At 40.0% G+C, this 13,771-nt stretch overlaps 1 protein-coding gene across 2 annotated transcripts; it reads left to right on the top strand.

The window, feature by feature from the left end:
* The first annotated feature begins 7,515 nt into the window (after positions 1 to 7,515).
* Positions 7,516 to 13,770, top strand: SVBP (small vasohibin binding protein). 2 transcript variants are annotated; one of them, XM_079117653.1, is made up of 3 exons: positions 7,516 to 7,671; positions 8,394 to 8,539; positions 13,361 to 13,770. In XM_079117653.1, exons 2-3 carry the CDS (start codon positions 8,426 to 8,428, stop codon positions 13,445 to 13,447), a joined length of 201 nt encoding a protein of 66 aa, XP_078973779.1. In that variant the 5' UTR covers positions 7,516 to 7,671; positions 8,394 to 8,425; the 3' UTR covers positions 13,448 to 13,770. The 2 variants fall into 2 exon arrangements, with proteins under 2 accessions (XP_078973779.1, XP_078973778.1); XM_079117652.1 differs by lacking the exon at positions 7,516 to 7,671 and adding an exon at positions 7,765 to 7,877.
* The last annotated feature ends 1 nt before the right edge of the window (position 13,771 follows it).

Raw genomic sequence — 13,771 nt, 5'->3', positions numbered from 1 at the left:
AACTGGCAGTGTTGATTTGCTAAAGAGAAAATGCAGTCTTTTGAGTGAAAATCGGAATTTTGGAAAACTCTTATCTGTTACCAAGAGCCTAATAACTTCCCAATAATGGAAGATTTTTCTGATGAGATTGGTAGTGGTATAGCTGAGTGGGATTCCTTGATGCTGTATAATGAAATGTGTCAACATTTGGAAGATCCACATACCTCAGCAAAACCAATAATTTCCAACTGACCCATGCATGTCTTACAAAATCATTAAAAGGTAAAAGACCCATTCAAAATGCAAGATTAACTAGTGGGTCTTACTATAAGAAGCTCATTACTATGATTGCAGAGTCCATTTCTCAATTACCCTTTAGGAAGCTATCACTTGCTGAGTTTTGGTGCTGTGTCAAAAAAGAGTATTCACAATTTTCTGAAAAGGTTGTTGAAATGCTCCTTTTCCAATTACACACACTTCAATCACACAACATGCTGCTGCAGATTGGAAGAAACAGCTGAGATGAGAATACAGCTGTCTCCTATCAACCAGTCACTTAAGATTTCCAGAAATATATATAAGGCAGTGCCACTTTCCTGACTAATTTGTTTCCTCAGAAAATTGTGGGTTTTTTTTTTTTATAAAAACATGTTGTTTATGTTAACATGTAATGTGCATACTATGTTTATTTTAAGGGAAGCAATAGTTCTTTTTACTTTTTTCTCAGTTTGAACTCCATTTAACTGGCACATAATTATATCCATTTAGTGAGTACAGTGTGATAATTTGATACATGTACAAAATGCATAGTGATCAAATCAGGGTAATTAGCATTTTCATTTCCTTGCAGGTTATTTGTGTGGGGAAACTTCAAACTCCTCTTTTCTAATTATTTTGAAACGTGTAATAAATTGTTGTAAGCGATATTCACCCTACTGTGCAGTAGGACACTAGAACTTATTCCTCCTAACTGTATTTTGGTATCCACAGAAAACCTTTCTCACTTGCATCACCCTGTTTTAATTTCTAATACACAGATTCTGAAAAAACATAACCCACATAACTGAAACTCTTTGAGGTTCTCAATAATTCTTAAGAGTGTAAAGGTTTCCTGAGACTATGTGTCTAGAAGTGGTATTGTGAGGCTGTACCTGATATTCAATTGCATTCCAAAGTGATTGTACCAATTTATACTTTAATTTTCATAATTAGTATTTTTACTATTTCCTCAAGAAATGCTCTAACTTTATCAAATAATCTAAATCACATTATAAAATGGATTTCTTCTCCGAAATTTTCTTTTTTGGCTCCTAACCCCCATAAGTGACAAAAATAGATATAGATATAGTGATCACTCATTATAATCCCCCAATCTAGCAATAACCTCTATGTTTTTGGCCTGTGTGCTTCCATGCCTTTTTTCCCCCAAAATTTAGGCTATGCTATACATAGTAATGAATGAACTCTATTTTAACTTAGATATATTTAAAATTTTTTATTTGTTCTTTTTAGATATACTTGACAGTAGAATGTATTTTGACTTTTTATACATACACAAATACATGGAGTATAACTTATTCAACTAGGATAAAACAGTTTTAATCTCAATAATTATTTCTCAATTTTGTCCTTATTTTTTTAAATTTATTTTTTGGGAAAATTTATAATCCTTTACTCATTAACCACAGGTCAAAATCCAAATAATTACTCATGCTCTGCTTTAAAGAAAGAGATGTAGCTCTGGATTCACACCATTTGACCCAGCTATCCCACTCCTTGGTTTATACCCAAAGGACTTAAAATCAGCATATTACAGTGATGCAGCCACATCAATGTTTATAGCAGCTCAATTCACAATAGCTAAGCTATGGAGCCAACCTAGGTACCCTTCAACAGATGAATAGATAAAGAAAATGTGGTATATACACACAGTGGAATATTACTCAGAGATAGAAAAGAATGACTTTATAACATTTGTAGTAAATGAAAGAATCTGGAGATTCTCATGCTAAATAAAATAAGCCAATCCCAAAAAACCAAAGGCCAAATATTCTGATATGTGGATGCTAACACACAATAAGGGGCGAGGGAGGAAAGAATAGAAGTTCAGTGGAGTAGTCAAAGGGAAATGAAGGGAAGGGAGCGGAGATGGGAACAGGAAAGACAGTAGAATAAATGGGTATAATTTTCCTATGTTGATATATGAATATACCACAAGTGAAACTCCACATCATGTACAATCACAAGAATGGAATTCTAATTAGAATAAGTAATACTCCATGTATGTATAATATGTCAAAATACACTCTACTGTCATGCATATCTAAAAAGAACAAAAAAAGAGGAAAAGTTGCAGAGAAAGAAAACACTGTGAACTATTGCTCTTGAAATAATTAGAAAAGGCATTTTTATTTCTAAAAAAGAGAAAAGAAGAAAAATGGAACATCTTATTCTTTGCAGGTGCTAAAAAGTTCTCCTTTCCATTTAAAAGATCAAGTAAAACCACTAACATGCTCTTACAGAAAAAAATGAACACAGTTCACTAAACAAAAATGCCTATCTCTATCTCCTAAAATCCCACAAAAATGACAATCTTCTTCTGCCTCCCCCTCCCCCTCCCCTTCCCCCTTCTCCTCCTCTTTCTCCTTCATCATACCAGGATTGCCTTTTTCATTTTTCATTTTAAGCAAGAACTTGCTAAAATATTTCAGCCCTTGCTGGGGCTGGCTTTGAGCTTGGGATCTTCCTGCCTCAGCCTCCCAAGATGCTGGGATTATAGGTGTGCACCACCATACCCAGCTCAAAATGACGATCTTGAAATAAAATAGGAAATGTTTGTAAAGACAAAGAGATGGTACAAGAAACAACTGTGAATACATTTTTGAAGGTAGGGAAGCAGATGGGTGACTAGAAACTGATCTAGTAAAAACATAAATCTAATCCAGGTGCCTGCAGGGTTGGATACCAACAAGAAGAAAGTTTATTCTCAAATGAGAAGTTTCCAGGTTTGGGATGGGTGGTCCCAGGGCATGGCTCTATCTCACTGGGTTGCTGTAAAGATTCAATTTGTTGAAGCATGTAGGTTAAATACTTAGAACAGTGCTTGACTATAAATGATGGCCACTATTATTACTTGAGGAAAGACTCCAACTTGAAAGCTAAAGACCAAAATAAACAAGAGAAATGAATTTAGGAAGCAGAAAACACCAGAAACCAGTCACAGTGGCACACACCTGTAATCCCAGCAACTCTGGAAGATGAGGCAGAGAATCCCAAGTTCAAGGCCAGCCTGGAAAACAGCAAGACCAGGAAAGCATGAAGGAAGGAAGGTCCAGAAAACTATAATTAGTATCCACATAAATATGAAATAAGAGAATATCCTCAATTCATAATGCAAAAGCAAGAGGTTACCAAAAAAGAAAATCAGGAAACAATCAAAAACTACTGGAAATTAAAATTTTTGTATTAGAGGGGCTGCTGGTGTAGCTCAGTGGTGGAGCACCACCTGGCATATATGACACCCAGTGTTGCATTCCCAGCATTGGAAAAAAAAAATGTGTAGTGGAAATGAAAAAATTCAATAGAATTGGAGAAAATTCAAGAAAATCTCTTATAAAGTAGGATAAACAAAAGCAAGAAATAGAATACAAGACAGGAACAATTAAAAAATCAGGGAATGGATCACAGAGAACATTTCTCAGAATTGAAGACTATTCTTTCCTGATTGAAAAGGGCCACCAAGTGCACAGAACAATAAACAAAAAAGATTTACAGGGCACATTCTTGCAAAAGTTCAGAACACAAGGATAAAGGGGAAAGGAGAATCCCAAATGCTCCAGAAAACAACAAAAAACATTTCCACAGAAAGTAACAGAAGTCAGATCAATCAGACTAGGCAAGAGTCCAGCCTATGAGAAGATAGATAACAATGCTTTCAACATTCTGAAGGAGAAGGGTTGCTAACCTATAAATCTGTCAATCAAGTGGAAAAGAAAAACACTTTTTTTTTTTTTTTTTTGACAAATAAAGACCCAAAATTTACTTCCTGTGAAGCTCTTTGGTTGAGTGACTAGGGAACATACTCCTTCAAATAGAAAGCATAACCAGAGAGTGGAGACACGTAAGATCCAAGAGCAGGGGATTTGGCCCATGAGAGATGAAAAGAGAAATCCCCAGGATGTGGTTAGGGGAAATTCTAGGACAAAAACTGTGGAAAGGCCAATAAGACAATATGAAGCCACAGGAGGATGGGTCTAAAGAGGAGCATCGCCAGGAAAAAGAAAAAGACTCTGGTACATTGCTTCGTTCATGTGATCACATGATGAGATGTTGTGTTATAGTGCTGATGGAGACTTTGCAGAATTAACTGGAAGCATAAGTAATAAAGCAAACAAAAGATAGGCAATTTTTTACGCTAGGGGAAATATAATCTTAAATAGTATAACCTCAGCTGTAAAAATATTCCATAGTTATACTAATGTAGATTCTAACTAGTGATGCCACCAACCAGGGAATTCTGCAGCTTGGACAAGAGTGTACTGAAGGTGATGGGAGAGAGAGAGAAAATCCAGAGGGGACTTGGAGAGGTGGCACTCAGGCTCAACATGCACTCCCTCCCATACCAGGATCTCCAGTCCTGTGCCTTTCTGGAATCTGATAATTGCTTATTGGACAACTCTTTTTTGCCTATTGCTACTCAAAGTATAATCCCCACCCATTCGCCACCCCTACACCACTAATTTATCCCCTTCTTCACCCTTGCCCAAGCCAGCTTATCACACTGGCTTCACTTCTATCTGGCATTCAGCGACAGAACTTTTTCCAGTCTTCCAGTTTAGCTTTTCCACTCCTTTCTTCCCTGCATCTGTTTTAGCTGGCTTTCTAAGCCTTCCAAAGACCCTGCCCTTTGTCTAGTTAGGATCTAGTCCAGAGCTTTTGTGAACTTTATAAACTGTACAATGTGACACAAATGTTAACTACGAATATTATGCCAAGATTTCTGAAATGGACACTGGCTTGGTTATTTTTATTAATAATACTCCAATTCACATTTGTATAGAATTTTTTAAAATAATATTTATGGTACTATTTTCTGATTTCTAAGGTATAAATGTTTATTGAAGAAATTTTGGAAAATACAGAAAAGCAGATAAAATAACCCCTATTCTTTAATGTAATGTAAACTGGATTAACAATTTTGGTGTTTTCACCTATTACCTTTTTTTGAAATTTTTAAACTTGTTCTAACTAGTTATACATGATAGTAGAATGCATTTATGCACTTTCATATATCATACATAATGGGGTATAATTTCTCATTTTCCTGATTGTATAGGTTATAGAATCACATTGCTCATACTCACTTATTCTCTTTTGTATGTGCTTTTTTTTTTTTTTTTTTGTACTGGGGATTGAACCTAAAGGCGCTTAACCACTAAGCTGCATCCCTAGTCCTATTTATTATTTTATTTTGAGACAGGGTCTTGCTAAGTTGCTGAGGCTGGTCTAGGATTTATGATCCTCCTGCCTCAGCCTCCTGAGTTGCTGGGATTATAGGCCTGTGCCACTACTCTCCGTTCCATGTGTATATATAATTTTGTGAAGACAATAAAACAAATAGTATGATTAGACAGTATATGCTTCTTTGTAGCTTTTTAATATATTAAAAACATAGAATTCCATTATAGTTACCATATCATTCATGTTATCAACCCCCTATTATAAAGATGCAGATTCTTTCCAGTTTTTTCCTCTTATAAATTGTCTGATTATTTACCTAGGTAAACTTCTTAGATGTGAAACTGCTTAAAGGTTGTACTCATTTTTTTATTGAGGCATAAGATAATTACCATTTTAGTGTACAGTACAATAGTACTAACATTTGTGCAATGCATCTCCAGAAGCTTTTCATCTTGCAAAACACTCTTTCCATTGAACAATAACTCCCCTTTCCCCCTCCTCCCAGCCCCCTTAGTCTGACTACTTTAGATAATTTCATATAAATGGAATTCATCAATAACTATCTTTTTGTGCAGGGTGTTCATTTTTAAGGTTTTTGATGTCTAGTGCTAAAGTGGCCTCCAGAAATGATGTAACAACTTATACTTAGATGGGGAGTAAATGAGTGTCTACCTGGGTTATGCATTCACTGTTTGCTTACCATCTGTCATTTGTTTCAATGACACTGACAGAGGAATAAAGGGAGTGGACCCGAACAAGTTTCCTTTTGGCTATGCATCGCCCTGTAAATCCTGGCTAAAATACTCACTTTGACATTTTACTAGTGACCTCAGACAAGTCACTTAACTTTTTAGTGCCTCTCGTTTTTAATCTATAAAATGGGAAAATAGTTTACTGCTATACGTATTATACATATTTATTATAAGGAATAAGTGAATTAATAAAGTTCTAAGAACAGTGCCTGGAATATAGGAAGCCCAAAACAGAGGAAGCTATTGCTGTCATCACCAGCATCATCACTTTATTTACCTTTATGGGTGAATCCTTTCTCATCTAACAAATGGAAAATGATACCCAGATAATTTAATTTACATTTCATCTATTATCTGTGGACTATGTTTCTCTCTGCGTATGCTGGCTATTTGTACTTCTGTCAAGATTTCCTCTTTCAAAGCACTGTGGCAAGCAGGATGTCATTTGATCCTCCTAATAAACTGTGAATTAGGAATGAGGCAATCACCAATCTTCGCTTTTCAAGTCAATAAAATGAAGCATCAAAATCCAGTGTTGAAGGGAAAAGAGGGGTGGGAGGGGTGGGGGGGAAGGGAAAAAAATAACAGAATGAATCAAACAACATTGCCCTATGTAAATTTATGATTTTTAATAAAAAAAAAAAAATCCAGTGTTGAACAATTCCAATCCCAGGATTCAACTCTTACTCTTCCCAGCCTAGCTACTGTCCCAGAAAATATTCCCTGGAAAAGATTTTTTAATATTTAAAAAAAAAACTTTTATATTGGTGTATATTAATACACCAGTAAGTACAGAATCGTGGATTTCATTCTGGTATACTGGTACATTCGTATAACATTATAACATTATTTGGTCAATTCCACTCCCCATTGAGTCCCCTTACCCTACCCTCCTCCCTCCCCCATCTCCTCCCCATCTCCTCCTCTCTACTTTCGTTAACATCCCTCCACACACCTTTTTTTTTTTTTCTTTTCTTTTATTCCCTATTCCCTCTAGCTTCCATACATGAGAGGAAACATACAATACTTGTCCTTCTGTCTGGCTTATTTCGCTTAACATGATGTTCTTTAGTTCCATCCATTTTCCTGCAAATGAAATAATTTTGTTCTTCTTTGTGGCCCAATAAAACTCCAGTGTGCATAAATACATCTTTATCTGGGAAAAGCTTTTGTTAGTTGTAACCCCGCCCCTGCCCGGCCCAGCCCACCCAGGCCCCGGTCCAGCCCGCCCGGCCCCGCCCCTGCCCGCAAGGCCCCGCCCCTGCCCCGACAGGCCCGCCCAGGCCTGCTCTCTGCGCACGCGCAGCTGGTCCGGCGGGCGGGGGAACCCCCAGCTCGCGGCCCCGCCTTTCCCCGCGCTGCCCGCCCAGTCCGCGGGCGGCGGGCGGGCCTCTCGGGGTCCGGCGGAAGGGGAGAGGCGAGGGTATCCTCCACGTGGCCCGGGTCTGCGACGGTGCGGGGGCCCAAAGTCTGAGGCCGGGTAGGGAAGGCGCCGACTCCCGAGCCGCCATTTTGCCGCGGGGAAGGGAGGGGGCCGTGGCTGCGCCGGGGCGGGCCGGGGGGCGGGCCGGGGCGGGCTGTGGGCCCGGCTGGCGGGCCCGGGAGCGGGCGGACGGTGTCCTGCGGACGGAGTGGGCTGGCGGCTGCGGGGCCGGGCGGTGGGCGACGTCCTGGCCCGAATGCTGGGTGAGGGGCCCCGACCTCCCCGCTGCGGCTCTTGGGCCGGCCTGCCCTCTCGACCCCGGTGTCCTAACTGTAACCGCGCCGCGCTGGGCACAGCTGCTGCCGCGTGTGGACCGCTGTCACTGGGCTTTTTCAGTTGATGCTCACGCGGTAGTTCTTGGAGGGAGGCCAGGGAAGGGACCATTGTTCCATTTTGCAGACAGAAAACTTAGGCTCAGAGTGGGAAGGAGACTTGCCTAAGGGACGTCTAGCGAGGTAGTAGCGGTTGGACTGGGGTCTTACTTTCCTATCAGGCCATTCTATCAGCCTCACCTGTCAAAAGAAGGAGCTGAATTACTATTAGACAAGTTACTAGCCTCCCCTCCCCTCCCCTCCCCTCCCCTCCCCTCCCCTCCCCTCCCCTCCCCTTCCTTTCCCTTCCTTTCCCTTCCCTTCCCTTCCCTTCCTCTTCCCTCCCTCTTCCCTCCCTCTTCCCTCCCTCTTGTTTCTTTCATCTTCCTCTTTTCTGTACCAATACAGGTCAGAGCAAAGAACTTCTCAGAAGCCAAGCTATGGATCCACCTGCACGTAAGGAAAAATCCAAAGTTAAAGAACCTGTCAGCAGAGTGGAGAAGGCTAAGCAGAAATCAGCCCAGCAGGAGCTGAAGCAAAGACAAAGAGCAGAGGTGAGAGTAAGGGGGCTCTGTATGCCTGTAGTCCTGCTGTATAAGATGCTGGAATAGCAAAACAATAGAAAGAATTGCGTTGAGGATCCCTGCTTGCCTCCAGGCAAGAAAGGGGTTCTCCCAGGTTTGGAGAGATCCAGAATGGTGACCTGGCAGCCCAGAGTCATAGTACTAAGTTAGTATCAGAATCTCAAACCTTACCAAGTCTTCAGATGACTTCTGGCTTTTGTGGTAGGATAAAGAAGCCATGTATAAAGAAGGGTCGGAATCGGGGGTGGCCTGGGGAGAGCAGGCAAGCAAACCAGGGTTAGACACCCCAGCACACATGTGGATATGGTACAAAAAGTAGCTCCTCATGACAGGAAAAGCCCCAAGCTTTAAACTCACCCATGTGTTCCTTTGTTCTCTCAACACTTAAAATCAATTTAAGAATACTTCAAACTGAACTGAATGCTGCAGAGCACACCTGTAATCCCAGCAACTCAGAAGGCTGAGGCAGAAGGATCACAAATTCGAGGCCAGCCTGAACAATTTAGCAACACACTGTCTCAAAATAAAAAACAATATGGGCCAGGGATGTAGCTCAATGGTAGACTGCCCCTGGGTTCAATTCATAGTACCTCCCCATACACCCCAAAAAAAAAAAAAAGGCAAGCTTTAAATTGTTTATAATGCTAAAGTTAAACCACATCCAGACATGAATATTTTAATTTTTAATATCAGGAAAAGGCTTGCTGGTCTTTTTTCCCCTTTTCATTTTATTTGTTTGTTGAGAAATTTAAGAGTACAGAAGATTAGACTATTATAGCAAATGCCTGGTCCTCAGCACCACAGATTGATAAATATAGCATTTTGCTATATTTGCCTGGAGTCTTAAAAATAAGATAAATAAAAATCACATGTAAATTGAAATCCCCTTTGTTTATTTCCTTTTACCCTTTTCCCTTCCCAAAGGTAAGCAATATTTTTATACATTTACATTCAAATATATTAATAGATATCCTTAAACAATGTTCAATATTTTTGTTTATAATTTTTACATTAATAAAATTCTGTACATTTTTGCATTTTGTTTGCATTATTTTTAGCTCTTCATGTTAACATAAGAATCTAGTTAATTTCACTCTACAGTAGTCTATTTTATGAATCCACCTTATTTTGTGTATTTATCCATTTCTCTCCAGTGATGGGCATTTTAGTTACAGTTTTTTTGCCTTTACAAACAAAAAAGGTTTCACTGTAGTAAAAACCTTTGAGTCTCCTTTGGCACCTGTGCTAGGATTTCTATAGGATATTTAACTGGAAGAGTTACTGGGTACATTTTCAGTTCTATTAGACATTGCCCAATTGCTTTCAAAGGACTTGTACTAGCTTGCACCCCCACTAGCAGTAGGGGACTTCTCACTCCTTAATATTGTCGAACTTTTAATTTTGTTTATCTGATCCATTTGATAAACAAATATGGAAACTGAGTGCACACCTGTAATCCCAGCTACTTGGGAGGCTGAAGCAGGAGGATAACAAGTTCAAGGCCAGCCTGGGCAATTTAGCAAGACCCTGTCTCAAAATAAAAAGGGCAGGGTTGTAGCTCAGCATTAGAGTGCTTACCTGCCATGCCCTGGGTTCAGTCCCCAGTATCACATACAAACAAACATTGAGCCACTCTGTTGTTTTAGGCACTGTTCTAGGAACTTGAGAAATGTGACTGGACAAAGCAGGTCCCTGCTTTCATGGAACTTGCATTCTAATAAAGGCAATAAATGTGGCAGTGTGTCTGAAGTTCATCTATAAATGAAAATCTTAACCTCTGGATTAAGACAAACCATCTGAAAGCTGTGATCTTGAGTTCTAACAGTTCTGCCCTTTCCCTTACCAGATGATTTTATTACATCATGCTTTGGCAAACTGTTTGAGGGTTACTATAAGAAACAACCCTATGAAATCATCCTTTGTGCACACTTTAAAGATAGACACTGAGAACATTGTTCATGTCCTTATTGAAACTATTCCTGTGAAGTTGCAGAAATTAAAATTATTTGTCTGACTTGAAATTGCAATGACCCTGGAAGAGATACTTAATCTCTCTGAACCTCAGTTCTTAAATGCCTCCTTGGTAAAATGAGGATGCTAAGTATCTACCTCACAAGACTGTTATAAGGAATAGAAATGTTATATATAAGGCACTTAACACAGTGCCTGGCACAGAGGAAGCATTCCATAAGCAGAATAATTATGATCAGGAATCATTGTGCTTCCAAGCAGTCTGCTTGCTTTCCTCATGTGGACTGCAAAATGAACATCACGTTCGTGTTCACTTGGTGAGATTGTATTCTGGGTTTGCAGTCTAGTGGCAGGTGGCACTTATTGAGCTCTTAGGATGTGCCAGGCCCAGACCAAGCCTACACATGCATGAACACATGTAATCTCCACACCAACACAGGTATTGTTATTTCTATGTTATCCTTTGTAAATCCTGGAATAAGGAATGGATATATAAAACATATGATCCTGTGAGGTAGGAGGTATCATTCTTGCTTTAAAGCAAAATGATAAGACCAGAGGGGCAGGCCTGTAATTTGAACAGGACTTCTGACCCTAGTCTGTGTTTTGCTTTGCCCTACAGCTTCCTTGCTGTTTTCTTTATCTGTATTGCCTGGAATGTAATTGCCTAAAATAGTAATGTGACAAGACCCCTGTAAGGAAGAAGCATTTCCCATTCAGCTCTGCAAAAATGACACATTCCAGAAAGTTCAGTATGAAGATGTGGGGGACGAATGGGAATGAGGCACATTTGGCAGTTGAAGCAATATTTGACACTACTAGTGACCCTTTCCTTCTTGACCAAAAGCCTTTCATTCCTTGGCCTGGACATCCTGACCTGTTTTGAGTCTCTTCTTCCCCTGCCTATTTTATTTTCCCCTTTTTCCTGCCACTGCCTTCCAATCTGGAGGGCTCCAAGAAGCTGTTTAATATCCCTCTCAGTCCCTAGCACAGTAATGTGCAGATTACAAATGCTCATTAGTTACAAAATGAATGGGGCAGAGATTTTTAGAAACACACGCATATAATGTGTGTGTATAGTTTAAAGAAGAATAAAACACCCTTGTATCTACCATTCAATTTAAGAAATACGACATGACCAAAACTTGAAAACTATGAACACCCCTTTCCTGGGTCATGTACCTGACTCTTCACACAAGCAAGTGTTTGCTTTGCTTAATTTTTGGCTAATCTTTCCCCCTTGTTCTCTATGAATTTACTATCTCTGCATGTTCGCCTAAATATTTTGTAGTATAACAATACATCATTTAGTTTTGCATGTTTCTGAATTTCTGTATACATTGTGCATGCATGCGTGTGTGTGTGCGCGTGCGTGCGTATTTTTGTGACTAGCTCTCTCAACAATTTTTTTGGGGGGTAGGGTACTGGGGATTAAACCTAGGGGTGCTTACACACTGTGCCACATCCCAGCTCTTACAGGGTCTCACTGAGTTGCTGAGGCTGGCTTTGAACTCTTAGTCCTCCTGCCTCAGCTTCCTGAGCCATTGGGATTGCAGACATACACTACTGCACCTAGCACTCAACATTTTTTAACCATTCAAATTATTTTATTGTGACAAAATATACATAAATTACAATTTACCATCTTCACCATCAGCATTACATTTTGCGGGGAATCATTTGTGGTGGTGGTTATCATTATTTTCATCACTGTATGAAATTCCTTTTTCCTTAAAGATTATAGGATCAAGCTTTCTAGTAAGCTTTGATCAGTTCAGTTTGCTTTTTATAGAAATTCATTTTATTGACGTTTTCAAATGTATTGAATTCATGATGTTTTGTTTTCATCTCCATCATGGCAATGGCCCTGTGCTCTTTTGCAGTTCCAAATGGTGCTTGTCGTGCCCACTCCCTTTTCATATTGATCAGGCATGTCAGGTTTGTAGGGGTTTTTTAGTACTTTTCAAGAACTGTCTTGCAGTTTGGGTAATCCTCTGTTGCATGTTTGGTTGTTATTTTATTACTGTCTGCTCTTATGTTTACTTTCTATTTGTCCCCCTTCTCATTTCATTTTTTTCTCCTTTCATGTTTTCAAGTAACCAAGTTTTATCTCCTAGACACACAGACATACATTTCTTCTGCAAATTGGAAAGTTTTATGATTGGTTTCTATTCTTTAGTGGATAGGTTAATTACTGTGAGGACGAAGGAATGAGGAAGAAACCCACCTTTCACCTTGGAATGTCTGTCGCAGTTCATTCTATCACCACAGGCTCCCCCTGGTGCCTCCTGGGTAGCTGATGATCTCCCACCACCACTTCATCCCTCCTGTGGCCTCCAGTCATCTTTCCCAAAGCACAGATAGAATCGGCTCACTCCCCTGCACACGTATCTTTCCTGGCTCTCCAAAGTCTGCAGATAACATCCTGACTCCTTGGCATGGCATTTGAAGCCCCAACATATGTGTTTTGCCTTCTCCAGCTGCCCAATCTTCACTCTGTATCCTCCATATTAGCTTACTTGAATTCTAGAACTGATCCTGTTTTTTTCTTTCATATTCGTTTATGCATAATTGCCCCCCTCATTATCTACCAGGTCCCATCCCATCTCCCTCTTCAGATCCTACCATTCCCTAAAAACCAAGTCACCCCCCTCATCGCTGCTTTCTTGATCCCCAGATGGAATTCCTGTTCTCACATCACTCTCCCTGCAGTACCATTACTGGTGCGGTTGCAGTGTTTTCAGATGACTTGGCCTATTGTGTCTGAAGACTGCGCAGACCAGCTGCTTCCGTTGCTAACATATCTGTTTCTCCATTCAGATCTATGCCCTCAACAGAGTCATGACGGAACTGGAGCAGCAGCAGTTTGATGAATTCTGTAAACAGATGCAGCCTCCGGGAGAGTGAGCCAGCCTGTGTGCAACTGTGGGACGCTAGAGGCTTTGTCTGTGAGCTTATTGCCAGTGTTGAGCGAAGGTGGCCCCCTTGGAGCCGTACAGATGAGACAAGAAGACATTTATGCATAAATCCGAACTTTCTTCCTATGTATAACTTCTGCTTCACTGGTTCCTCCACTATGAATTGGCCCTGGCTTGCTGAAGAGACTTGTTTTCTTCTAAGACAATAGATTCTTTTTTAAAAATCTTTTTCTATTGTTTGAGAAAAATCAGTGTTTCTTGTGAAACTGTGTATCTTCTCTAAAAATGCAAATAAAATACTAATGAAATGTTC

Source organism: Sciurus vulgaris (genome assembly GCF_902686455.1).
Source record: "Sciurus vulgaris genome assembly, chromosome: 1".
In the NCBI taxonomy this organism is placed as follows: Eukaryota; Metazoa; Chordata; class Mammalia; order Rodentia; family Sciuridae; genus Sciurus; species Sciurus vulgaris.
This window is presented reverse-complemented; position numbering and strand designations above follow the sequence as displayed.

Bases quoted from the DNA above. Each gene is read 5' to 3' on its own strand.
- SVBP (XM_079117652.1), top strand. The intron at 8,540-13,360 runs GTGAGAGTAAGG...TTCTCCATTCAG, and splicing joins AGCAAAGACAAAGAGCAGAG to ATCTATGCCCTCAACAGAGT.